The sequence below is a fragment of the Pezoporus flaviventris genome, unplaced genomic scaffold, assembly GCF_033815535.1.
Source record: "Pezoporus flaviventris isolate CSIRO_AGI_PZ_B2104156 unplaced genomic scaffold, CSIRO_AGI_Pfla_v1 ptg000041l, whole genome shotgun sequence".
Taxonomy (NCBI): domain Eukaryota; kingdom Metazoa; phylum Chordata; class Aves; order Psittaciformes; family Psittacidae; genus Pezoporus; species Pezoporus flaviventris.
This window is the reverse complement of record NW_026892589.1, coordinates 4,729,848-4,757,616: the sequence shown is the minus strand read 5'-3', so window position 1 is coordinate 4,757,616 and position 27,769 is coordinate 4,729,848. Positions and strand designations below refer to the sequence as shown.

Here is a 27,769-nt window from a genome sequence, read left to right as displayed (position 1 = left end):
TAAAGTTTCACCATGTTTTTATTTTTGTAACAAAGCATGACAAAGAGGGATCTGGGCAATCCTCATTAAGGTATTTCCTGGGGTTTTGTCACCCGTTACTATTAGCCAGAGCCAGAATCCTGACACTGCATCAAGTTTCTCTGTCTTCCATCATATTATATAAAATTCCCATCATTTTGTGGACATCAAACACTTCAAAATATACAAATACTTTTAATACACACAAGTCTTCATAGTCCATTAAATATAATTAATTCCATGGTCTTCAAAATAGTATATCACTGCATTAACTGTAGGAAAAAGGTTTGCACTGGTATTTATATAGTACTGATTTGATCCGGCCTATGCAAAACCTTTCAGCACACCGCAGGGATTATAAAGAGCAGCAATTCCACTAAAATCCACAGCATTTGGGGTTACAGCCAAACAAAGAAAAGATGCTATCAGGAGATTAGCAAGGGAGAGTGATTACAGCTGCAGGAGTTAGCAGCAGTGCATATAGCTCATACAGAGAGAGTACACTGGCTTCCGATTTAGATGCACTTCTGGCAAGTCCAGTGCATCCTGCTGGAGAATCACACTGAAATGCTTTGGGACAACGCAGCATCCCACAGAATGGGTGCAAGAGGAACAAGGAGTTGTGGTGCAGCTTGACTACTGCAACCGATGTCTTCTTTTGACACTTGATTCCCCAGGAAGCTGAATCAGATGATAAGAAGATCTACTGCTTTTCTGCTTTCAAGTGGTAAATGTCTTCTCCTGTATCTCCAGCTGGTACCAAACTTACCAAGTGATGACAATCAGACCTGTTTAGCTGATATCCTGCAGCTGGAACCATTCTCCTTCATGAGCTGTTAACTCATGCTGTTGTAAAGCATGAGTTCTATTTCTCAATGAAATCTTCACAAGAAAGATTTACAGCTTTGCAGAAAAGCAGTGCAGAGCCCTCAGATGTGCCTGAAGGAAAAATGCAGATCCAGCACTCTGATGCTGTGGGCTTTTAACCATGTGCATGGATTGGTTTGGAGCACAGTCCATTGAAAGAGGCAATAATACCAACCCTAAGATAAAGAGGTCCCAGTAGTCGTGGCTGGAGATTAACTCTGATGTACCCAAGATGGAAATTGATCAATAAGAAATAAATATATATATACACACACACGTACATACAGACATATTTAAGATACATACTATATAGTACATATATATAGTGTATTGCATGTGTATATATAATATATGTATTTTGTATAAAAAAGCTTCACATTCAAGTATAGATACATATTAAAATATAAAGAAAGGAGGACCTTTTGAAGATAACCTGAAATAGAAAATCTGTCATAAGCAGAATTCTTATTAGCATCATCAAGACACGTTTGCCCTAATTTCAAAATGCAGATGGTTAGTGAAAAACACAACCCAAAGAGAAGTGAGAAAAAGGGGAAAATAGTGATAATGGAAAATGAGATGTAGTGTCAAATACATCAGTATATACATAAATCCTTTCCTTAAAATATCCCATACTTGGAGGGAACAAAAGCAATGTTTTAATTTGAATTCATAATATGGTCCTTCAGTTATTGTGGATTTTTTGTAATCATCATAGCCAAAGGAAAAAGATACCTGAATGATCAGAAGGGTTGCAAATCAAACTAGTACCGTCAACCCTAAAAGGTAGTTCACAAACCTTGACATGAAATACGGCTCATGCAGCTTTGTTCTGCACCTAAAATATGAAATGTACCGTGAGTAGAGAGAATATTGGATGGAAATTCTGAACCTCGATTAGCCCTGCATGGATTCAATGTCTGACCAGAAATTCTCTCAGTGGCCTTCATCTTCAGATTGTTGAAATTATGCTCACATAATCAGCAAGTAAATCACCCTGACTTTTACAAACAATGAGAACACTAAGTGTATCTAACTCTGTAAATCTACAAGTCATCACTTTTTGTTTGACAATACAGTACAATCTGGAACTGTGATCAGAGGTTTATGCAAAGAAGGCATGGCAAAATACAGCCACAGTCAATAGGATGATGCCGTTGATATTCACAACGTTTCTCCAAAGTGGCACTTCACTTGTGTCAGTCAGTTTCTTCTTCAACGCTTCCTCTTCCTCCTTGCTCAGTTTGGGTCCTTGTTGTTGATCTAAGCCACAGAACCAGTTGTATACTCTCTTCAAGCATCCCGGTTCTTCCCTTTCCTCGTGAACTGGAAGGAATAACACACTGGTCATGAAATGGACCACTGCATACACTAGAAGATCCCTGTGACTGAGTGTCCTGGGTTCCGAGTTGCTGGCTGGACTTAAACCACGACACTGAGGACACTCCTGTATTTAATCCAGCAGTTCTGCTTTATGGTCATAGTTACATGGAAACATTTTAGTACAAGGCAGTACAGGAATCAAGTTAATATTGTGTTTTCACAGCTCATCTGGAAAAAGTGATTTCCCACATGTTGCAAGAGAGCCTTGTGCAGAAGACACTTGCGCCTTTAGCAGCCTAGAGACTTGGTTTCGTACTGGAGAAGCAAACTGTGCTGCAAAGCTTGAACTCCTTTTTTTCAATACTTTCTACACTTTGAATTAAAAGGCATATGGATGAGTTTGAGCATAGTTATGAAAAGGAACTTGGGAGCAGAACCACGAACCAGCTAAGAGAGCAGGTCGTTTTGCCCAGATGGGTGTCTGGCAGTTCACTTTCATGATGCCTTGCACCAGATCTCTGCTCCTTCAATCCTGGCTACTGTTTCCAAGTGAATTCTCGTCGTTTCATTCCAAGTGCTGGAGTTGTGGGCAGTTCTGCCAATACACACCACCTCTCACCTAAAGCATCTCCGTATCTCCATTGGTTTAGTCCAGCACTGCCACCTAGCTACATAGAGAGCAAGATTTTCTCCTTTCAAATCCGCTTCACTTCTGATTTATGCTAGGCTTGTTGCATTGCTAAAAGACAGCTTACCAGGCATTTAAATATGTGGGGTTTGTGTTATTGTTGCCTGGGCGGGTGGGAAGATGTCTTTAGATATCAAACGTGTCAATGTTTCTTCAGGAATGAAATAGGGATACACAAATATGTTGATAAAATCTCTACCTATTCAGCAGTTACCTGATTCCTCGTCTTTTTCATCAGCTTTGGTCTCCTCCTCATCTGCATCAAGATCAATACGTTCTTCTTTGCTGTTCCGTAAAGACCAGCACAAGCGGTAAAGCTGCCATGAAACAAATGAGTTTATGAATTTCAACACAGGGACAAACCAGCCTGGCCAGCACATGAGCAAGACCAAATGTTTATTACGTCAGTGTCTAAGATTATTAGGAGTTACTGAAGATTTGTGACAGATAAATGAAGACTAGTTCATTGGCCTTCTTACATGGACTGTGTGATGTGGGTAGCTGGGACGTCAGGAGCTAATATACCAAATACCATTTATAATATAATACTACAAATAGTGTTTAAACCTAGCAGTTTCATTGAGTTCCTCTTCTCGAAGAGCAGGAACGCAGTAATACTCACGTGTACGTCAGGGATGGGTTTAGTCATGAAGGAGACTGCCAGAATGACAATGGCGGAAACCCCAAAGAGGATGATTGCGAAGTAAAGGTAGTGAATCCCACAGATGATGAATGGGCATTTGGAAGGGCTCACACAGCTGCCAGTTCCGTAGGCAAACTCTGCAATCATTCTGCTGAGTCCAGCCAACAGCCCAACTATCAGGCCCCAGAAGGCACCCTGCAGACAAGGTGACAGAAGTTACCGAAAGAAGCCATTTCAGGCATGGAAATAGCTCTAAGCTCTGAATAGTTGCTGGAGGAAACATGGAGGTCGTTATGTGTGAAGTTGGCTTTGGCACATGGGCTTTACCCAGATACTTTCAGTGACCGTATTTACAGCTCAGTGTATTAATATAACTGAAACTTTATCGTTGAACTCAACTCCTCAGAGCAAAACTGAGCAATAGGCAAGTATTGGTACTCCTAGTATTACAGGAGAGAAACTGAATTCCTGAGTAGTGAGCTTTCAGGATGTCTGAGACCTCAGTTACCACGGCTGGCCTATGGTCCTATTAAAGCATGTGACAGACCTCATGCCCTTCTAAATGACTTACAAAGGCTCAAGTACAACATTTCTCAGTTCACTGCTCTATGAATCAAAATCAGTTATTCCCAGACTAGGTCCTAAAAGCAGTGGGAAACAATGCATGAAGCAACAGCAAGTTGTTTAAAAGAGCATTGACAAAACATACAGTGGTCCAGAGGAAGGTGAAAGGTGACGTGTAGTGAAGCAGTTTGTGACCGATACGCTAAGGGATTACTTTCAAATATGTGTCCATAAATTATCCATGTGACACACTTCTTGGCGAAGTGACAGGTAACCCAAGTTCCAGAGCTATGTAGGAATTCCTAGGTGACTGTTTATGTATCAGATTAGCAAGGAACTTCTTCAAACTCATCTCTGAAACCTCAGGCCCTGATGTGTGGAAACAGAATCCCTGGACTATAATAGGGTTTAAATAAACAGGAGGAAGTTGTTAATAGAAGACACTAAACCAAAGCAGGCAGTTCTCACAGTGCCTAAAGGAACATGCAGCATTCCTGTTTCCTCATTTGTACTTACCGGCTCATTGACCCGCTTGCAGAAGATGGCAAGCAGGAAGAGAGCAGCAATGGGAGGTCCCAAGTAGCTGGTAACTGACTGAATATAGTCAAAGAGCTGCCCACTTTGAGCTGACTGCACCACAGGAACCCAGGCAATGCTGATGCCAATTAAAAGTAACATAAATGACCTGTAAACACAGCCAGATATTCAATCAGTCACCTGCTTCAAAGCATCTATCAGACAGAAAAAAGCAGCAATTAATAATTTAAACATCCATTTTGTATTTCAACCAGCAAAATCAATTGTAATGGCCAATGTCCATTGAATATACAAAAGAAATCCAAGTTGGATAGTGTCTGTCAGCACACAGCTAAATGTGCAATCAAACCATAGAAATCAATCTTTTCCTTTGTTTGTTATGTCCAGAGACAAATCAACAGCGGATCAACTACAGGAACTAGTTCATTGATGCTGTAGTATGGTGCAGCATAAAGCCTGTGAAGATAACTCAAAGTAGTTCCCTTTGAACAGCACTTTAGCTACTTCATGCACTGGCAATTAGATTGGAAGCAAGGGGGCATTTCCACCAGGAAAGGGTACAGTGGGACAGCCTGTCTGACCACAGGAGGCCACTGCTGCACTGCCCACACCCTGTGGGAGCAGGTTTCCACCCCGGCACTAGGTGCATTCCTTGGAGGCTGCAGCCTGCATGCATCTATTGCTAACTGTTTGTAGCGCTGGAGGAGGCTTGGCTGCACTTACCTTCCTGCTAACATAAGCTCTTTCTCAGATGGTCGTGTTCGAATCTTGGTGTAAATGTCCATGGTGAACAGAGTACTAGCACTGTTGAAAATGGAAGTCAGGGAGCTCATAAGGGAGGCCAACATGACTGACAACATCAGACCCCGCAGACCTGCAATACAAAGACACGTGAACTGAGCTGAGGGTTCTGTGAGGGTCTCAGTACGTGGCACAGGCCTGTGTGGTCCTTTCAAGCCAGGCAGCTCTGAGCGTGTCTGGCTCATTCATGTGCTGATGCCTGCCTGACATTCTTTCACAGTGCAAGCAGGGTAATGCCTGCTGAGCTTTGGAAGAGCTGCCTACAGCAGTGACAGGGCAGCTCGTGAGCTTCTGGAGCATAGGTACTTCTTTTGTGAATGCTGCCTGGTTAAGTGCTGACATAACTAAGCAGACTGTACCCTACAGTTATAAAAACGATTTCTCTTGCTTGCAGGCAAATGCTCACTTGCTTGCAGTACATTTGTAAACCAGTTGCTTGGCAAAAAAGAAGTTTCTTTTACTGTTTGAAAACCAGAGTAAGCCACTTTTCCAGATGGCATGATCTAGTCAACACAGTGTGAGGAAGTACTGTAGTATTTTAACAATCCTACGTACAACGGTTCTAATGCAACGGCAGAGTGCTGAAGATACCAGGGAAGTACCCTGGTGTGTATAACACCCTAATCTGGCTTTGTAGCCTTCTGAACCAGAAAACCAGAAAACCTCTGTTTTTCTGCAGAAATTTATCTTCTACATGCACCTTGTGGTGCCTTGTTCTCTCACTGAACAGGTGTCCTGGGGGACAATGTGTACCTGGAATATTTTCTTCTCCCACCTCAATGGCTTTAGCAGAAGGACTCCAGCTGTATGCCTCCAACTTAGAAACCCTGGCAGAGACAGTTTCTGTAAATCATTGGCCAAAGAGGTTATGTTTGACCTTCTCAGAAAGAGAGCTCAATTCCCATTTCATCACCGAGTATTTGTAGCTATTCTGCACCTACAGCTACAACTAACACAGGCTGTACTTTGATAGCAGTACATAATTCTAGCAAGAATTTGGGAACTAAATTGGGCTCCACCTGATTTTACAGTCTGTCAGCCTCACCCTTCCTAAAACAAACTCACAAACACAGGCAGTATCCTACCTCTTGGCATAAGCTCCACTACCATCTTTGGATAAGCAATGTTTGTACAGCCAACTGCAGTGCCACAGGCCTCCTGACAGATTTCAGGCACAACACAAGCCACCACATCTGAGGAGAGAATAGTGAGACGGGGTTAGACAAGGTCATATAAACAACAGATTGCTCCCAAATTAGTAGAGCTTCCAAAATTTATCTGGGTGTTGAATCACTGAATTGACATGCTTGATATCATCCTAGGTCTGCTGGCAAGGAGGAAGGCTACTCTAAGCCTCTATCTTTCCTTTCCTCTCTAAAAGAATACTGAAAAGTGCTTCAGGTCAATAAATCAGCATTGGTTCGTCAGACCAGAACTGAGCAACACAAGGAGAGCAAGTAGAAAAACAAGCCAGGGAACACAAAGACCTCTCCCTGCAACCTGAACATCTCTCCCTGGCCTGCTGTTAAACATACTGATGGTTAAGAGGGAGGGGAGGTGGGCATTTCCCCCACGCTGCACTCAGGACTGTCTGTGGCCCAAAGGGCTGCTGTCTGACTGATGATGCTCTTCCTCTGACTGGCAGCAGAGTTCCAGTCCTGGACAGCATTTTCCACTATTCAGCCAGAGTGGGCTCTAACAAACAGATAACTGGGGAGAGACACTGTGGAGTTTCTCCCCTAAAACAGACAGCGGTAGGATTAGCAGAAACCTGGGATCAGAGAAAAGAGGAAGACCTGTGGCTTCTTACAGTGTAGTTAGTCTTTGTGCATACATGTGCCTGGGCAATTTGGATGACAAGATGATAATCTAACAGGTGTTTTGGAAGGGACAGAGAATAGGAAATTGAGATTGGCAGTGAAAGACAGGATTTGCACTTCCATGTACACATGTATACCTGTATACAGAATTCGGCTGATCATTCCAGGCATCACTATGATAAACATGGGCAAGAGTTTCAGGTATCCACACATGACACAACCAGCCTTCACATGGGACATGTTCTTGCCAGAGAGACATCTTTGGACAATAACCTGTCAATGAGACATGACAGCATTCCATGAACACACCATGCCAAGTTCCAGGAACAAAGTACTTCTACCCTCAGTGAAAGAGCCTATGTTCTGTTTCTGTCACTAGGGAAAATAAAAACTACATGAAAATCTAGGGGTATATTTGAAATAAGTAAAGGTTGTAGGGAGAAGGGAGGAAGACTGAGGAAGCGTCTCCAGACTGAAAGACTTGACAGATAAAGAACAGCCTCCCAAGACTGTGCATGCAAAGATGAAAGCTGCAAAAATAGGAAACAAATTAGTATTACTGAATGGGGAATCATATCTAGACCCAGTCTAACAGGGATCATTCGATCATTCGATGCATGGTTTCCTAAGCTGATGTTCACATAACAACCTCTCTGTGTTTTTACATCTGGTCACACACAAAACATAAGAAAGGAATTATACACAGTATCTGCTGGGCAGAGTGCATAAGAAGAACTGAAAAAACACCTGTTCCATCACATGCGGGAAGGGTTTAGACTGACCAGTTGTGAAACACGTGCCATTTGTGTGACCCAGCTGTGAATCGCAGTGGGGAAGGAGCACCCCTGGGTCACACCAGACTGCAGAGTTTTGTGTTCAGCATTTCCAAGGCAGACGGCGTCCACGTTACCTGATCTGTGCACCAGTACCACAAAGCAATGATGCTCAAACCAAAGATGACCCCTGGCCATGGCAGATCTCCAGTGACGGCATCTCGGAAGATGTGAAAGGAATCCTTCCGAGGAGTGTAGCATTGTGGATCTATTGTAGTATTCCCATAGGAGATATTGGATGGAATTGCTTCCATGTACTTCCGCATGAAAGCATCATACCCTCCTACTTCAGCAAATGCTGAAAAACAGAAAGTGAAAGTAGTGATGAGGTGTTTAATTCTGAAATCTCATATAGAGCTAGAGAAAGAGAAGAGAAAAACCTCCTGAATGCAGCTGTAGAGCCCCTAGCCAGCGCACGGCAACCTTGTCAGGAAGCAGCACAGGTGTTTGTAAGCACGCACACAGTCTAAGTACCCAAGTGACCTTTCTTTTTAGGTTTCTGCATAACCTGCAAACGTTGGGTTAGGCTCCACTGTCTCCACATTTCTTACACGCGCCTTGCCAAGAAGTGAAATGACCACACATTATTTCCACACACTGTTAACCGAGGCAGAGTCCTACCAGGTTAGGTCAGTTTGGAGTTTCTTGTGTCGTAACAGTGGTGGAATAATTTTATTTCAGTGAAAGACCCAGCTAGAGGAAAACCAAGCCCTGAGTACCTAGGAGATAGGGAAAGGACACTACAGATTCCTGCAATCTTACCACTACTTCTTTCTTTCTTATAATCCTTCCAATTCTGTTTAACTGCATGATTTCTGTTGTAAAAAGCATACAGACTTCTGGATACACCCACTGTCCTATTCATAAACATTCAGCTCATATCTTCTGTCCAGCTGGCAACATAGTGATGTCCATAGATCAACTACAAGGCTTACTTAAAGTGTTGATATGTTTGCTTTATTTTAACACAGGCTAGCAGCTAGAAACAAGCTAAAAAACATGCAATGGGACCAACAGCTTTTCACTTTGAATCAGAAATGTTCATGTATTAGCATCTGAATATCTATGAAATTATAATCTACTCGAAACAAGATACTCTCTGAACTTCTCAAGAGTATCCTTATCACGTGCAAACAACTCTGCTTTTACCTCATTAGCCATCACAAGTCCTGTTCTGTCATGGGATGCTAGTTATTACCTTACACATTCACGTGTGCTTTGGAGATGGAGTGGTCTCAGTGACTAAAAGGCTTGGCAATATGCCTTGTTTTAGCAATATGCCTATTTTCAAATAGGAATAAGAACTGAAATCTGCTGGTTAAGACGAGAGAGTTCCACACTGCTTGATCCAATTCCTTAGCCACCGTGGGATTTGTGGTTGAACATTCCAGTTTAATTCATCTCATTTTACTTACCAAATCCCATGAGAATAAAGGATCCCACTACCATGATAAATGTTTGTAAGGTGTCAGTGTAAATCACAGCTGCAAGGCCACCTAATGGCAAAGAAAATGCAATACAAATACGTTATTCCTTGTGGAAATGCCTCAGTGGAAGTCCTGATTTTGTAATTTTCTCACCACCTCTCTCTTTCAAACAAAGACCACTTAAATAACTCCCCTTCCAGACTCGCATTTGTCCCTTCTTACCCACCTCCCCTCTTCGCTTTTCTCTGTCTCCCCTAACTTGTTTGATTTATCAGACTGCTCTGCAGACTCACCTGTGATGGTATAAAGAGCTGTAATGGCAAGCAGGATAATTATGGCCAAATAAAGATTCAGGCCTAGGGCCAGATGTATAAATACAGCTCCAGAGAATATGTCTGCCTAGAAAAGAGAAAATGACAGCTCATCAAGGTTTCAATTTGGGAAGATGATGTATCACACATGCACAGTGAGGGTGCTGAAACACACAGATCCCATACAGTGCTGCACACACCCCCAGAAAGAACCAAAAAGAAAACAGAGGCCATTTTAGTACAGCTGCCAGTCTCCTCTCAGTGCTGTGGTGCTTTCAGTACAAGAGTTGTAACACTTCCCAAAGAACCTCCAGGTCTTTCTCAATGGGTCATTCCAGCTGGACACAGAGTCACCTCACTACTCTGTGCTTACATGGAGAGACAGCTTAATAACCAGTTTCTTAAAACTGAGCTTACACTTGCTGCTCTGCACAGGGATGGACTCTGACACCTCCAAGACACAGCATGGTTTCCTTCATGTAATGCCACTCTGTAAGCCACTCAGTTTTCTTTATTGCCTGCCCACGTGTGGTACAGCTCGTCTCACCGGTTCAGGACAAATGGTGCATTTGCATTAGAGGCAAACATACCTCTAGTTCTAAGTTCCTGTCAGAATAACTGACATCAGCTGGCTAACAGAAGAGACCTTTAGCTCTTGCGTAAGAAAGGAATTGTGCAGGTTTCAGAGCAACACTCTGGGATTTTAATCGCATTAAATCAGTTCCTGATGTAGAGATAATTTGCATTACTGTTACATACCCAAGTTTGCTATCACAATAATCTACTCCAATGCACTTGTAATGCATTACTGTAAATTATGCTTTCATTTGAGTTTGCATCTAGGCCAATCCTTTCTCCCGAGCATCCAGGTCCTGGGCTCATCTCCAGTCCCACCTGCATGCCTCCTTCCTGTATACCACACCACCTACACAGGCTCTATGCAGGGAATCCTACCCCCATTTGACAGTACAAGTCAGCATTCAGTGACCTCAGGAGCTGCAAAATGTCCATATGCAGGGTTTGAGAAACAAAGATAAACACCATCACAAGTGCCCTGGGGTCAAGCCTGCACACACAACTGCTGCAGGGCAGCTGCTAGTAGCAGCTTGGTGGAGGAGGAGTTCCCCAGGTCAGGCTGTGGGCAGCAGGAGCCCGTGATCACACAGCAGGCACTGGCACCACTTTGTCCAGGCTAGGCTGGGGTAAGGCAGGGCCCATCCACTAATAAGCAGTTACGGAGTCTGGCTAGCTGGGAGATGGCGGATGAAGAAACCCTCTTCATTCCAGAGACATTGAAACCGAGACTGGGGGATTATGATCACACCCTTAGCTCACTCTGAAGAATGAGGAAGAGGTGAGGACCTCTGCAGCAAGAGACTCACCAATCCTACTGCCCTCACATGCAGAAAGCAAGAGCGTGAATCACAACAGAGGTCCCACTCCCCAAGCTCTGCCTCTGGAGCAGCTTGAGACTATTTGATTTCTTATAGGCCCTAGGAACCACGACTTCTAGCTCTTATCCCCAGTGGCTGTTAGACCATATCCTTTGTCCTTTCTCTGTGCTGTAATTAACTTTCTTCCTATCTTTCCATACCTTTGATCAGGTTGTGTCCCAGATCTTTTTTTTTTAATTATTCTTGGCTTTAGTTTAGCCTAAATATCATTAAATTTTAATGGTCCTAAAATGACACCCAGAAAGAAATGTATAGTTAATTATTTAGCATCCTGAACTATATAACAGCTCCTGTAAATTGCTGAGTTACCTTCCAACTTCACTGTTCCCCCTTCCCAATTAGATTATTGCCTTCCAATATGTCCTTGTTTCTCCATTTATACTTTTTTATGGACACTGTTTAATCTTTACCTTATCTCTGAATAGAGTAAACCTTTATACTGTCATTCCAAAACCATGTGCAGATCATGCAGGAACAACTGGCAGAGCATGTGCCAGCTGAGTGAATCCAGCTGCAATGCTAATGTGGGAGTCAAGGCAGTGGCACATGCTCTTATCTTTACCCCCTACACCATGCAGTCTTAAGAGAGAGTTATCCTTCCCCTTCCTCTTCCACCTGGTAAGTCTATGCCCATACATTTACTACTGAAGTTATGCACAATGAATAGAAAGAAAATGCTGTAACTCATTTGGAAACCCAAACCTGCAGTTTCTGGTTTCTGCAAAAGCTTTTGGATCTTAATTCCCTTTGGTTTGTCATAACTCAGTCAAATACTCTCCATCAAGATTTCATTTTTACTAGGCCATTTTTTTTGGCATAATGACTGATTGACTGATATCAGCAACACTATTTGCTAGCAAGGCCCTGAGAGCTGCTACAGGCACTGCTCACAAAGCACTGCATGCTTAGGATGCACGTACATGTGAGGTGCCTGTGCAACAGAAATGCTTTCAAGCTCAAAGATCTTGTGTGTCCTGACCCCAAAGATCAACACCTTGCGGCACGACCTCGTCTTGCAAGTGGCTGATTAGACACAAAACAAGGGAAGAAATCAACAAAAAATACACAGAAAATGTGCAGGAAAAGAGAAAGGTGTGCAAAGGGAATCTGAGCATCACATGGTGGTGGGCACTGTGCCAGAAAGAGCATGCCAGGACTCACACAACCTGACATGGTCTGTTGTTCATTGGAAAGCACCGTAATAATTATATTATTAAGAACATTAGGTATTTCCACATATCAAAGAAGCAGCATGTGAAATACCTACCCCAGAAACAAGATGCCATTCTTCTACAAGGATAAATGGCAGTGAGCATCACTGCCAGACAAACCGATAGGTGTGACTGCCCGTTAAGGGCAGGGCAGAAACCCATCCTATACCAATTCTCAATAAGCCCTGAAGATCACAAGGGAGTGTTTGCAAAGGCAGCAGTCAAGGAAGTAAGATGCAAATTTCCAAGCTGACTATAACATGGACTGTCAACACATGGGTATGTTCACATACACAGCATGCCTCTGGAAGAGACACCTGTGCTGCCTTCACACAGCATATCTTTACGCATCACAAAGCTAGCTATGGTCCAGGATGAAACAGCCTTTCCCTTTCTGCTTCTGGAGCTGGCTCATCTGGAGACAATTAGGGCCTGGTGTTGCATAGCATGGTATAGAAACACCTACTCTGACATCCTCTGACAGTGTCTGAAACCTCCAAGGCCTTTGACTGTTGTGTCTTTTCTGAGTAAGATATGGCAGGTAAATCAGACCTGGGCAAACCCTGCACTACAGAACAGTGTGACAACTGACATAAGACAACGGTGCAGAAGACATGTTTGTACGGTACAGGAATCTGAGCCACGTTTGTACATGGGGCAGGCACTGTCAGAGTTGTTCTGGGCAGATGGGGGAAACAAGAGAAACACCTAGAGGAATTTGTGCACCAGGTTTTACCCCTGCATGGCACAGAGCTCCAGCCCCATGGCAACTCCCGTGCACATTTGGAATAATTGGGTTGATGGGAAGCTGGAACCAGCCACTGGTTGAGTGCAGCCCAGGTAAACTGCTGCTGTATAGATCTCGTGACTATTGCTTTGCTTCCTAATAAGACAGGACCACAGAAGCAGGAGAGAGCTCTTCAGCCTCATGACCACACTCAATGCAAGGCCAAGGCACTCCAACTGAAATGGGGTGAAATGCCATGACCAGATCCCTAGGTGTGGTAGAGGCTGGAAATAAAGATAGATAGTTAATTCATAACCTTGTAACACCTTGATGGCTCATTACAAACGTGTTGCAGAACAGTACTGTAAGTCATCTGACTGGAGGAGCTTCTTGGCTGCTAGAGCTACCAGAACTCTGTCGTACCTGGGATTTCTGATTATGGTAGTTAAGCACTACAGCAGCAAATTAACAGCTCCACAGTACCAACCTGTTTAATTTATAACCTTTCTAAGGATCGGCTGTCAGGAAGATGTGAGAATGAGAGCAAAAGGCCAATCTTTTAGCTTAAATTGCACTATTATCACTCAGCTCCCATTCAGAGGGCAAAGAGTAATCTGCCATGGCAACTTCTGCAAAACAACAGATTGAGGTATGCCTGAACTGTGGACTTCTTTAGAGGCTTGGTAGTTTCAAGATATAGGGAAAATACAAGTTCTCTTCACTACTTGACAGCAACACAACCACTCACTTCATAAACATTAACTTCATAGCACCTTAAACTTTATACCAGCCACTTGCCCAGTAGAAGAAACTCTCCTCTCTTCTCCTTTCACCTCAGCTGTTATAATTCCACTCCTTTCCATTTCCCCACTCCTTTGTTTTCTAATTCCTATTATTCTCTTATTCTCCATAGCCCTCTTGCTCTTTTCCCTCAACTGCATCCATGATGGCATGTTCACCAGAGGATGCTAAACCAGATAAATATGAAGTCTGGGGACAAAAAATCCTGCTACGTTTTTCAGGGATCCCTAGAATCACAGTCTGTAATACAATACAAGTTTCCCTCCACTCTGACTTGTTCTATAGGAGAGCATAAGTATAAGTAAACCTTAAAACCTGAAAAAGAAAGCGCAACAAGCATCTGGAGACATTGCCAATTCAACCAAGGGCTCCAAATGAGAAACAACTGACCAATTGTGTGAGCAATATTGTAAATGGGAGTTTCTTTTCTTTAGCTCAATATAGGATGGAAGAAATGCTGTAGAAGTTTTACTTACTGAGATCTTTGTGAAAATATACAGGATCAGTGAAAGGACTGACAGGTAGACCTGAATCCGTTTCCCACCAAAGCGCTTCTTCAGATACTCTGGCATTGTCACCACCTGCAGGGGAGGAGTTGAGGTTTCAGGTAATGGGGAACACACATAAAGCAAATTAGAGGAAGTTTTTTGCTACTCAGACACTGTAAGAGTCAAAGGGAGAGGAGCTGCAAATGCAGTTGCAAGGAGGAGTAGCTCCAGGAATCACAGGAGAACAAGGAAAGAGTACCAAGTACTTCTCAGCTCAGATCTCTGAACAGACTCCTCACCTTCAAACAAAACCACACACACTACAGTTCTAGCATACTGGGATCTCTTGCCATTCATAATGCTTTGCAACATTTGAGACCTGATCCACAAATATGACCAGCAAAGAAAAGCATAACATACTGTTTTGACTTACCCCAGCTTTGATGTAGATGGGTACAAACAGCCATCCTAGAACAACCACAAATATCAGAGCCTGTAGCCAAGACAAGATCAGCTGAATTAGTCTCCTCTCTCTAACTAGTACTTCCAAAGCCCATTTATCAGGCCCAGTGGCAGCTAGAGACCATTGAAACCACATAAACCTGCATGTTGTGGGGGTGAGCTAGAAAATATTAAGGAAGGTGAAGTCTGCTACCTGAGACCTATTTACTAGCATCTTGATCTCAGAGCCTCTAATGCAGGATACCTTCCCACCCAGAATCAAGTGTGCTGCAAGGGTGTGTTGTGACACCTGAAAATCTAGGTACTGGGGAGAGCAGTGCTTCTTTTGGTTATTATTTTGATCATTAACTGCCTTCTGCACTGCTCTGTCTGGATGGTTGTATGTTTTACAACAGCCCCACGTACATTGCAGGATATACCACATGCATTTTGTAAAGTATTTTGTATTCCCACGTTACCACTTCATAATTTATTTTGTGTTACCATGTGTATTTTGTGAACTGTAGATCTTACTGTATTGCAGTGTCACAGTTTTCTGTGGCTTGTCTGATACAGAGTTGTACATATTTAAATGGACAAATGTAGAACAAAATCCTGCTCGCAGAGCTGCACTCTGCATTATGCTGTCCACAGGGCTTAAAGGGCTTTTTTAACTACATCTTTGAAGTTCTGCCCTTAGATCAAACCTGTAAGATGGACAAGAAATACTGCTTCTGCTGTCATACTAACACAAATTAGAAATCATTTCAGTGGAATAACAGTGATAGACAAGGCAATAACAGTCAAATTTGGTATCTCTTTTAAGAGGAGAATCACATTATACAGTCAAGAGCAGTATTTGCACCGTATCTCTTCATCTGTATGCCAGTTCCACTATAAGTAATAAAACTTAAAAAAAAGTAAAATCATAAGTGATGAATTACACAGTGTATCTGCTCAAAAACACACATGCATCATTGCTTCTTCCTAAACAACAATTGTTGTACACTGTGTATTGATATCAGTCCACAGAGAATCTCCCGGGAGACGAAGTGTTAGAGGTAGGTATGTTTGAAGAAGGATATGGGTCCTAAAGCTTTGAATACCATGAAATTCTGAGCAACGCTTGTTGTGTTTCTTTTTGCTTAGTTTTGGTACAATGAGAAGGGAAACCAGGTTTGGTACAGAATTAGTGTAATCAAATAGAGAAAGATGACAAATTACCTGTGCACATCTCATAGGGTTCATTTTAGCCTTTATCCTTCTCCTTAAATATTTATATCATACAAGTACTTGACTATTTGTAGCAACCATCCACTTGCTAATGGAAAAAGCCAGATCCCTGAGGATGGTATGCCTCTTTCTCTGTGTAGAGTTAAGGGAAGTATCGACCTATGTATGCTCATTAAATTCTTTGTGTAGTGTTAATCCCTTCTGTGAAGGTGAATTATGCAGAACAAGGGCGTTATTATCCACACCCCACAGTGCCTGAGAACACAAGGGAATGGACTGAATCAGCTCATGTGAACCTCCATCCTGTTGCAGTTAACACCACTCCTGGTACCCCAAGTAGTTAATATAAAGTCGGCTTCGATATCTCTGCCCTAGTCTGCAACTGTAAGCAAAACACACATAATTAAAGGAAGGAGAAACTAAAGAGGAAAAGATTTTTGGCATGCAGGTGGTTGTGAAGGATGCCCAAGATTTCTTACAACCTGTGAAGAGTTCAGAGCCCCTTCAATAATTCTACACAGCACAATGCTGTAAAAAATACTGCGGATTACAGAACTGGTAAGCTCTGCCCAACATCCTGCAGTCTGAAAGGGCTCTTTACAAATACATTGAAAGTAACCACCAGATATGTACAGAGAAGAGAATCCACTGATTCGTTTGGTTCAAACACTCTCTAAAAAGCCCCATTCAACAGAAAAGGGACATTTTTTCCTGGTGGCTTGGACAAGGACCAAGGAGGATGAGCTAAACAGTAGATCACATTGGCACTTAGTAGTTTGTACTGAAAACAAGTGTTGCCAGACAGAGACTTTGACAGCCTAAATTATTAGTCAGTGTTATTTTGATTAACCTCAGCAGAAAAGCTGATGTCACAAATACGTTCACTTAAATGCATGCCACTTACATTCCATTCGTATCCTCCGATGGCAATCCCTCCAGATGCTGCTGTTCCTGCTATTCCCACAAAATGTCCACTGCCAATGTTACTGGCAAATAGAGAAGCACCAATCTAGAAACAGAAAGAACAATATTTGGCTCTTAGGTCTGTTCATGGTTACTTGAAAAAATCATGTTCATTTGGCATTGTGAACTCATGCCCATCTGTCATCAAAGGGTGATGATAGAAATGATTGACAACCAACTTCCTTGACAACTTTCAAGACTCTCTCTTCCCATTCCCCCTCAAATGTGACACTCCAACCATCATACTTACAAGGATGAGAAAAAAGAGGATGTTGCACAGGACTTCTTCCAGTTGAGTCAAACAGTTTATTACATAAATATAGATTTTTAAATATCTGCAAAACTTGACTGACATTTGGATGACATCCAAAGAATTAGGGAAGATTGTGACCTGTCTTGCTCAAGTCGGAAACCATAAGTGCATATCCACTTGTCAGACTGGCGCTCACTATTTCGTATTCCACAGCCTGTGGAGCTAAATGTGTTACTGGTGAGAGCTGAACAGATTTTGTCCTTGGTTCACTTTCCATCAAAAGCTGTGATCTCTGAATTAAATTCTGAAAGCTGCACGGAAGAAATATCTGCTGAGAAAGTGCTTCTGGAAGACACAAACACCAGCAGATCAAGGAGTTCTACTTACGAAGTGCTGGATCTCCAAGAACCCAAATATTAGGAATTGCTGAACAGGGAGAGATTAAACGAAGAAGAATGCTTTATGCTGGGTTACAGACAGGCAGGAGCCATTCACAAAAGAGAGTCTGCCAAAAGATCTAATTCTCTATAAAATAGCTCAGGCAATAAAAAAGATAAAAGAAAAGGTAGGAGCTTCATTTCCTCATAATGAAACTATTAAAGGCAGAAGAAATGCCTAACAATGATTTACAGGGTCAGACACTGAGGGACGTAGGGTGAGAATTCAAGCATGAAAAAGGGGTTGGACTGGGTATTGTGGGCAGAAGACACATGAGCCGGAGTAGTTCCGAGATGAAAAGAGGCGAGTGAGCAATGTTTTATTCACTTCTATCTTTCCTTTATATCCTCTGAGAGCTACAAAGAAAAAAAGGAAATAGGGTTAAAAATCAAAGGAAAGCACATAAGCAGTAGGCAAAAGAACCTTTGCTGACCAGCTTCATTTGAGGTAGATCTCTCATGTTGAAAGATCCCAAGGTGCTTGAAAATAGGGGTTTTAGACATAGAAATGCAGGACGTGCATCCAGCACATTTTTCTTATGTAGTTGCCAAGTGCAGGTGGTTGGAATATGTTTTGAGTCACCTAACAAAAGGGAGAAATATTCCTTGTCTGCAATTCACTGGGAGAGATTTAGGGTCCTAAAATATATATCAAGTGAATAGTTAAAAACTTCCAGGTCTACAGGCACTGCAGTGAGTTCTTTCAGTAGCAGTGAAAATCAGTCAATCTTTCACGAGCACAGGGACGACTGCTCCAGGAGGATGAAAAGGATTTCATTTTAGAAGTCCACCTTTGAATACCAGATTTATTCTATAGAGCTATGCTAGAGCCAGGAACAGCAACTCACAATCTGGATCTCTAATCACAAAACAGATCTCCCTCCCCAAGGCTTTACATGCAATGTACAAATAAAATTCATCAGAGGATTCCACTTGCTTTTCCAAGCTTACTTTTTCTCCTTTGCTCAGTTTGATCTCTGATGCCTTCTAGTCTATTTTCAGACAAACTGTTCTTTTGCTGTGACAGGACATTTCTGTCGCTAAGGTCACACAGTTCTGCAGCACTGGAGTTTGTTTTCCCCTTTTTTACATGTTTCTAGAAGCCGGTTGTGCCCTACAGAAACGTAACCAGTTTGTCATATGGCAGATATTTCTACAGGAATGATAAGTGTTGCAACAAGCATTAGCAAACAAGTCGGAGAGATCACTGGTAATAAAGAAAACCTTTTCTTCTAACCTCTTTGTGACAGCACCTGTGGTTTCCCAGCAATGATCATGAAGAAACAAGACCCATTTATACCAAGCATTAGCACTGTTCTCCAGTGCTTTCCCTGGAGACTGAATAATTAAACTTAAATCTAGGTTACCAGACATGCAGTCACCAGAAAAGATGAACCACATTAATATCTGATTTTATTTAATGTGCTCCCTCTCCTCTTTCAAAAGCTCAGAATGTTCTGCAAGCGGATCCACCTAACAAAAACAGCTAATGAAGATCCTGAAGAACTGAGAGCTGTAGTAAGCTTTGGCTCAGTGCCTGACACCCCAGGCCATACTGTAGCACTCATTGACACTGTGGTGTTCCCAACTCTGCCCAGAGTACAACCGCATTGAAAGAAAACCATGAAACCCAACAAAAACAGTGCAAAATTACCAAGATCTTTGGGGCCAGTGTAAAGACAAAACAATGTGAAGGCAGATACCACACTTTCTAAATTCTCTTCTCTGAATTAGGGAACAACCCATGCAGCAGAACTGTAAGATCAACACACACAAATATGGATGCAACTTAAAACATGGCTTTTTCTTGTTATGTAGACATGGAAAGATGGAACTTGGCTTCATAGCTGGGAAGATGCCTGTTACCCATACAACTGTGGCATGGTTAAAGCAAGTGGAGTGCTTACCAAACGTGCTTGTATCCTGTTAGCTCCTGATGCCAGAGGGGAAAGAGAAATTCCTGATCTGCCACAGCAGTACTTTAAGGACAAAGCGAAGAAGGCAGATGGGCTCTGGGCCCAAGCTGTCTTGCTGAAGAATCGGTGCTGTGGTATTTTTGTACTGAAATGGCTGTTTCCTGGAACTGCGTGATTTGCCGGTGGAGATGCTGCAGTACACCTATGCGGTACACCTATGCGGTACACCTATGCGGTACACCTATGCGGTACACCTAAAGAAGGCTGAGCTGAAACTGGCGTGGACAGAGGCAAACAATTTTCAACTGTTCTCAGTGAATGTGTTAGTGAATTGATTTTTAAACCCAATCTATGTGGAAGAGTAAAGAAGAAAGTTGACTGAAAGGAACAAAAGCTGTTAAGAGGGAAAGAGAGGACAAAAACCTGCACTAACCTGAGGCAAACGTGGAACATTAACTCTTTTAAAATATTTTAAGAGATCAGGTTTTAACAAGAGTCCTCTGCTCAGGAAAAGTATCACCATGCTGCAGGCAGATTATCATCACTATGTTTTTCCCATGTTATCCATTAACAGTTTCACCTTGCTCTTTCCATTAACCTGAGGATGCACTGACATCCCAGCGCTTGCTGTTCCGTTCCACGTGCAATGTGCTCTTCAGGTAAGTGACAGCATGCAGATTTTACAGCTTATGGCTGATACAAATCCTATGTCCCTCGTGTCCCCTTTCCTGTTTGAAAGTGTTAGCTCGGTTCCAAACTCTTTTCCCCCATCCCAAGCACACCTTGTCTGTGGCCTTCAGCCCCTTTACAGAGAACAGCAGAGGCTCCCTTACATCAGCAGGAGGTCGTGAGCCTTGCCCTGAGGTATCACTTATCCCACGGGTCACCTGCAAACCTCTCTTCCCTAGACAAATTTCTTCCTCCCTTGTTGAGAAGTGCTCCTTGACACTGTCCATGCTTTTCTTTAACTCACAGTTCTTCCCTACAACAAGTGACAGACGGAAGAACATCATTTTTCCTACCTGAAAACTTTGGAAAAAATAAGTTCCTACCTTTCACTTTAGAAAAAGCAGTGCATTGCTTACAATGAAGATTTACTGCCACCCTTTCAAGGCTCTGAGATCCAAATAAAGAAGAGGAGGTTTTTATTCTGCTTCCCCACTTGCTCTGCAAATTCTATGTACTGCACTATTGCCAAATCAAAACACATTTATACACTTCCCAGTTCACTAAGCAAGAGAGCTGGATACACTATACACATCAAATGTGTCTCTGTCTTCCAACAAACCCTGTAGCTGTTGGAACAGCACAGCTGCAAGCAGGCTGATCTGATACCTTTCTACCTTTGTCCTCTAAGACCGAAACAACACTTCCTGTCCAGCTGGAAAATTCTGATGGATTCTGCAGAAATCTGTTGCATTGAACTTTTCCTTTTCTACCAGAGCTTTGATTACTTCATTATTCTTCTTACTCTGAAAACTATTGATTTCATATTATTTTTTCCATGGAACTTGACAAAAGAAGTTAATTTCTTAGTCCACTTGACCTAAGAAAAGGAAACATGAACTTTATTCATATCAGAGTTGTCTTTCCTGGCCCCTCATAGCAGTGTCAGTCTCAGCAAATGGCAAGAATTCTGAGCATATGTAAAGCTTGAATGGATGCAGAGATGAGAGAAATCTTGCTAGTGGCCAGTTCTGATGGCCATGAAAATGAGCCATGCAGAGCTGAAACAGAACTGTTGGGCTTTTTTCCTTACTTCTTACCTGTCCCACAAAGCTCAACACATCAGTGACAACAAACAAGCTCAGTTACATTTCTGTTTAAAGTGTAGTATTCCTTGACCCTGCACGCTTCCTACTTACTATGCAGTATATCTTTCTAACCATAGCTGGACTTCAGATGCCCAGCAGGTACTCTTTGTCCTATTAGCATTTATGCCTCAGGAACTAAGGCATATAAGGTAACCCATAACTACAGAACCCGAGGAGGAAACTTAAAAAGCAGAAAAGCTGCAATATTTCAGCTTGATGGGGCTTGGGGTTTTAATTATTTATTTAAATTATGCATAAACCCCTGTAAATCCTGTGAGAGTGGCTGCTACAACAAATGACTGTTCTCCAGGAACAGATACTTCATGTCCTACAGTGGTAGAAAGTATTCTGCTGAACCTAACTCCTTCATCTACCAAACCAAGCTGAAGTTCAGTCTGAAAGGCCCACAGTTACAAAGCTGTCACTTTCCTTGAGCTTCTCTTTGTCTTTCTGGCAAAAGCAGAGCTGGCTATGAGTATTTGAAGAGCCATATATGTCTTTCTTGAAGACATTCCCCTCAAAGCCCAAGAGACCAGAACCAGTTTCTTGACGATTCTTTCCTCATTTTCTGTAAGACGACTGTGGAGAGGGCACAGCATTTCTGATTAACCAACAATGATTTCAATTTCTGGCAGTCAGTGAGAATGTGATTCTATACTTTGATCCCTAATTAACTACTGGAACTACTGAGTTAGCATATCCACTGCACAAGGACAGTGATCCCAGTGAACCAACACAGACTGACCTATTACGCCAGCAGAACAGACAGAAAATACTAACTGTGGGCTTGGCTCTGCAAAATGCTTCATGAATTCTGCTGGAGCCAACAACTGGAGCCACAGCTGGACAGATTTAGCCAGGATAAGTGTCCTGCTCCTACTTTATACATGGAGGAACTGAATCTCAGTAACAATTTTGCCAGTGACTAATATACAAAATCCGTATCAAAAGTGGGACTAACCTCCAGCCCTTGATTCCCAGGGTCTCCTCTAATCTACTAAACAACAGCTATTACATCATTTCTGTGAACTGAATCCCTGTCTCAGGCTTGTCAGTGAGAGCCTAATACACTGCTAATGACTCTCTTTCCCTGTGAGGTCAGAATAGCCACTTATGCCTGCCCTGTAGAGCACAGAACATGCACCACCGCTGAAAAATACCATTATTTTACAGGAATTCAACTTTTCAAGTGTTTCAGAAAGCAGTTACACAGCAAGGGGGCTTATCCTGAATTGCAGAGAAGAAATATGATAAATAAGAGTCCACTTACAAAACAACTTCCCTCACTCTGCCTCCCATCTACACTCTGTGGAAATGTATCTGGGCTTTCCAGAACCATGCCAAGCTAGTCCTGACGTGGCACAACATTAAAGTCAAAGCATAAAAGAAGTAAAAAAGTACACACAGCATTAGCTGCTGCAGAACTGAGATCCCATCTTTGACTGAACTTTCTATACTTTCATTGGTTTCCTGGTCATTTCAGCCCAGTTTGCACTGGGTGATGGACATCCTATCTACCTGCTAAACCGTGGGAATAGGTGTTTTGGAATCTCTTCTTATCCAAGGCAAACTTTCCAAGGTGGTGCTGCTGACTTGGTATTTAGTTTGTGGTTTGAGTGCTTGCCCTTTGTTTATTCTGAGTGATACCAGGAAGAATAGCAAGAAGGATTTATTTTTCTGGTGCAGAAAGACACTCCTGGCATGCCAAAGGGAAGGCCCAATGGGGTGGTCTAGGACTCCACTGATGAGTAGCACTTCATCCATGCTGAGCTCATAGAGTTTGGGAAGGAGAGAGATGATCCCAGCAGCAACCACTGCACCCTGGGGTCATCCCTTTTGTTTCCCCCTGGAGGACTGGAGCTTGCTGAATCTCTTGGGTTTGTGTTGGCAGAGGACTCACTGTTAGGTAATCTTCCCTGGGTCTTAGGGGATTCATTAGGAATTCTCAGTGCCACTGCACAAGACAGAAGTTTTTTATGGTGAGTCTTTCCTGCCTTGTTTCTTCCATCTTAATTTACATCTGCACAAAAGGGTATTCATATTCACCCTTGACAGGCATGCAAGAATTACACAAGATAAAAACCAGCCCACAAACTGAAGTGATAGTTAAGCAAAGTAATCTGTTTGAGTTTTTTCTCTCCTCCTAGAATTACAGGATTTGCCTTAACTTGGAAACTTTCTCTTTCCTTGATCTTCCAATGGAACCTAAATTTTCTTAGATCTACTATACCAAATGAGGAAACTTTTTACTGTCATTGGTCTTTAATCTTTTTATGTCATTATGTCATTCTAAAAGCAGAGAGCAACTCCCTGAAGAATAAGAAGACTGAAAGATGTGTAGGGATTTCTGCAGCCCACTTTAAGAACATTCCTAAATTGTTAGGCAACAAATATTTACTCTCACTCTCTCTGACCCTGTTACTGAACCCAGTAACTGGGTGGAATCTTGAATCAAAAATCTTAATGAAGTGCAAAAACAATTTTGGAGAATGAATGCAAGATCAGGGATGTTGAGGATTTCCATTCAAGAGCATGGAAGTATGTACAATACAACCAGTACAGAAAATGCAGGTTTGTCCAAGTTTTCTGCTGTTCCAAGAGCTCACACTAAATAGACTGTATGGCCTGAATGAAATAGATAATTGTTTCTAATACCACTTGTGCCACAGGCCTGATGGAGGGCTATGATGGTGCTTTGTGTCTGTGACTCCTTTTCTCCACCTTGGAAGAGAATACAGATCCACAGAAGAAAAATAATGCAAGTCACAAATAATCTTTGAATAAATTGAAACTGTATTTTCCAATAACAAACTTATCACGATATTTCTAGGATTGTCTCCTACAGACCAGAACTTGTCACCAAAAGTGGAAACCATAGAGCAATTCAGGGAGAAATTTCAGTGAATCAGTTCTCCTCTGTGATAACCTCACAATGAGCCAGCTTCGAGTGCAGTGAAAGGAATAAAAAGTTTTAAAGTGGGCTGACAAGCAAAGCACTGCATTTGTCTACACTGACACTACCAACGTACCTAGGTTCAAACAAGTTGTTCACATAATCAGGACAGCTCAGATCTCAACACAGACAGCTTCCCCAACACTTTTACCTGCCTATCAGGTGGCTTTTGTTGTGCAGTTTGCCCTGTGTCACCACAACTAGAGATAGAGTTTGAAGCGCATCTACATGAAATACCCATCATAGTCTCAACAGTACTGTAGAGATACTTCATATTTAAGGACTAGGCATAGTCACATGGAAGTGGATACACACATACAAATGCTTTCTGTAGATACACCATGTATAGCACTCACCGGCCACCAAACCATGCTTCGTCCAGCCAGGAAAAATCCACCTACTGTCCCTCGGTTGGTTGAGAACATAGCCTGGGAGAAAAGAAAGAAGGAAAGAAACTAAGAAAGATTGAACCATATCTCAAGTATAATAGTCAAGCTGTCCACAGACTAGAAAGAAACCACTGTAAGGAAGGGATATAATATATGGGTAAAGTGAAAGAAATAAACAGAGTGGCTAAAAGGAACAAACACGATGAAGAAAACAATACAACAATGAGATTTGTATCTAGGTCTACATTAACCATTCAAGTTCCATTGCTTCACCTTTCATTACAGTGCCAAACATTAAAATAAAATGAAATTTAACAAAAAAAAGAAAGATCACTGAAATAAAACTGCATATGAGCACTTCATCAGGGGTGCCTTTGATTTCCAGCATCAAAAAAGACTAAGTTGCAAGTTCCTTAACAGAAAGTGTGCAGCTCTTTTACTCAATACTGTTTAGCCCCAGCAGATGTTGATAAAAATGCTTTCTTGTAGAGATATCAGCATTGTACCCACTTCTCTCTAAAGTTCAAGAAAAGAAGTTAACTAAAATTGCCTTTTCATACACTCATTTTGTATCAGTCAAGAGATGGGCTTTAGAGGGAAGCTTCATCCAGTTTTTGTTAATGACCCTGATCCAAATAATGGATTCCCACTGTCTCTTCTGATGGACTTTGAACAGGCAAATAAAGAAAGAAGACCTGGGAAAATTAGCCTGTTCTTCTGATGCAGAAGAAAGGAAGTAAATACAATAGATTTGCATTTAACTACACACAGCAACTGGCAAATTATTTGTCCAATAAAGAGGACATTGCTGCTGGAAAGAAACTACTCAGCACACAAGTGCCTGATAAGCCCTGGATCAGCCCTTTTTTTGTCACAGACCTTCAATATGAAGTTCAACTACAGCAACACCCAGACATTGGTGGCAAAGCCTCAGCTCCCTCCCGCAGACAGCAAAGTGTTCAGATATACTGGGGGCTGCAGAGCTTTTGCTACATTTTTGGCATTTATGACCATGGCGAAGAGGTAAAGAAAATGTTGTGTCCATTTCGTCTACAGTCTAAATCTTCGGTGCGCCCCAAAACATTGCCATGCTGCTACAAAGGGACGTTTGCTTTGCAGCTGACTTCTCTGCACTGTGAAACAGACCCCCGGGATGCTCCTGCCAAGCAGAGGATTACTGAGGCACGATGCCTCCTCTCTGCTTGTTAATGGTCAGGTGTTTGGGTGACCAGGAGAGCTTGACCCAAGGAAATGAAATTTAGCGACATTCCACTGCTTACAGCTGTGTAGCTCACACTATTTGCCTATCATCTTCAGCACTGAGGTTACACCAATAAGATGGTATCTGCCTTTCTCCATCAGCTGTGAAATTACTGCACTTTGTTTTCAGATTAGGCACAGTTTTCCCTTGCAGTCCTCAACACATTCAGCATTGCCAGGGTGAGGGCAGGAGGCACCGGTTTGTGTTTAGATCATGAACAGAGCCATCACCTCACACCAATTCTCACTGCAGTCCCAGTGCTCCACAGTGCTAAACCCCATCTACTCACCTACTTCCTAATAGAGATCCCGGTTAGCCTGACATTTACTGACCTGATCTCTCGGCTCCTTCCCCACACACCTCACCACTCCACTTTCCCCCTAGTTCCATTCAACCCCCTAAATGGATGCCTTCCCATGTTGCCATCCCCTCTCCAGTAAAGACCCACATTTTCCCCACCATGCACTCATTAACTATCTCAGTTAAGCACCAAAATCTTTATACAATTACACATTTTCATCTACTGAACCATTTTCCCAAGACCCTCTAAACTACCTGCTAATAGAAATAAAATAAAATAAAATAAAATAAAATAAAATAAAATAAAATCCCAACCTACCCATAGTCCCACTGCCAGGACTACCAAAAAATAGATGACAATAACAGAGATGTCCGCAGCATTGTTGATCTTTACGCTGGATTCCATCCTGGCTGCTTCTCTGGCTGTCTTCTTCTCTCCTTATGTCCTTCTTGCAGGGTTCAGGTTAATGATAAACTGTTTTCATCCCCTGCGTCTTATATAATGTGTAACTTCAGATTCACTTGTCTCCCATGGGCCACAAGCATGGGACACAAGTTGAAGCTGCTGCTTTTCCTCAGACAACAATTCCTTCCCAAATATTGCTGCTCGATGTTACAGGTGCTGCAGATTTCAGAGTTCAGCTGCCCTGCCAAAGGTGCTCAGGGTTTTAACATCCAGGAGCGGATGTCTGAGAAGGAATGAGTACGGAAAGGAGTGGCTTGGCTGCAATAAACCCGCATATTTACCTCACTGTGTTTGAATACTGTTTTTTTTTCCTGAAGTGGTTGTACCTGTAAGTCTAGTCATGGAAGATGCAGGTCTTTTAGATGATGATGGCAGCAATTATCTGTGAGGAGGAGTGACCTGGCACCTGGGGAAAACCCAGGGGTCCAGGAGCTAAGACACCCTGTGTCATCTCTCAACCCAGCAGCATTACTCAATGGAGAAACAGCCCTGTATTTCTGTGAAGACAGCCGGAAGCTGCCTACATCTCTCACAAGTATACAGGTAAAGATGCTTGTGAACTACAAGACTTAGATCCAAGAGCTTGCTGTGCTGAATTTCGGGGTGTTTGACTGTGGTGTTGGTTCTCTCTATTGTAGCTAATCAGCTTCACATTCAAATAAGTTCAAAGTTCATCAGAGCTTGGGTCTGCTCTCCCTTTATTTGTTCCTCTGACTTCAGAATCAACCTAAGCAAAATAACTGATCACAAAGATGTGAACACGCTGATTATAACAGATCTTCACAGCTCTTAACAAAGAAGCTTCCCCAAATGATGCCTGTGATCCTCTG

General features: G+C 42.4%; 1 protein-coding gene across 1 annotated transcript; it reads right to left on the bottom strand.

Annotated features, from left to right (window-relative positions):
• On the bottom strand, positions 1-27,152 carry SLC5A1 (solute carrier family 5 member 1). The gene is made up of 15 exons (XM_061465945.1): positions 26,793-27,152; positions 24,880-24,951; positions 17,092-17,196; positions 14,947-15,006; positions 14,502-14,606; positions 9,815-9,920; positions 9,510-9,590; positions 8,172-8,392; positions 7,399-7,534; positions 6,527-6,634; positions 5,364-5,514; positions 4,620-4,788; positions 3,519-3,734; positions 3,111-3,213; positions 1-2,211 (listed from the first exon to the last, which is right to left on the bottom strand). The coding sequence occupies exons 1-15, from the start codon at positions 26,877-26,879 to the stop codon at positions 1,991-1,993; spliced, it is 1,941 nt and encodes a 646-aa protein (XP_061321929.1). The 5' UTR covers positions 26,880-27,152; the 3' UTR covers positions 1-1,990.
• Positions 27,153-27,769: the final 617 nt, after the last annotated feature.

Coding starts and splice junctions, on each gene's coding strand:
- SLC5A1 (XM_061465945.1), bottom strand. CDS start 26,879: ATGGAATCCAGCGTAAAGATCAACAATGCTGCGGACATCTCTGTTATT. Junction 4,789..5,363: donor GAGCTTATGTTAGCAGGAAG/GTAAGTGCAGCC, acceptor CTGTGTTTACAG/GTCATTTATGTTACTTTTAA. Junction 3,735..4,619: donor GCAAGCGGGTCAATGAGCCG/GTAAGTACAAAT, acceptor CCTTGTCTGCAG/GGTGCCTTCTGGGGCCTGAT.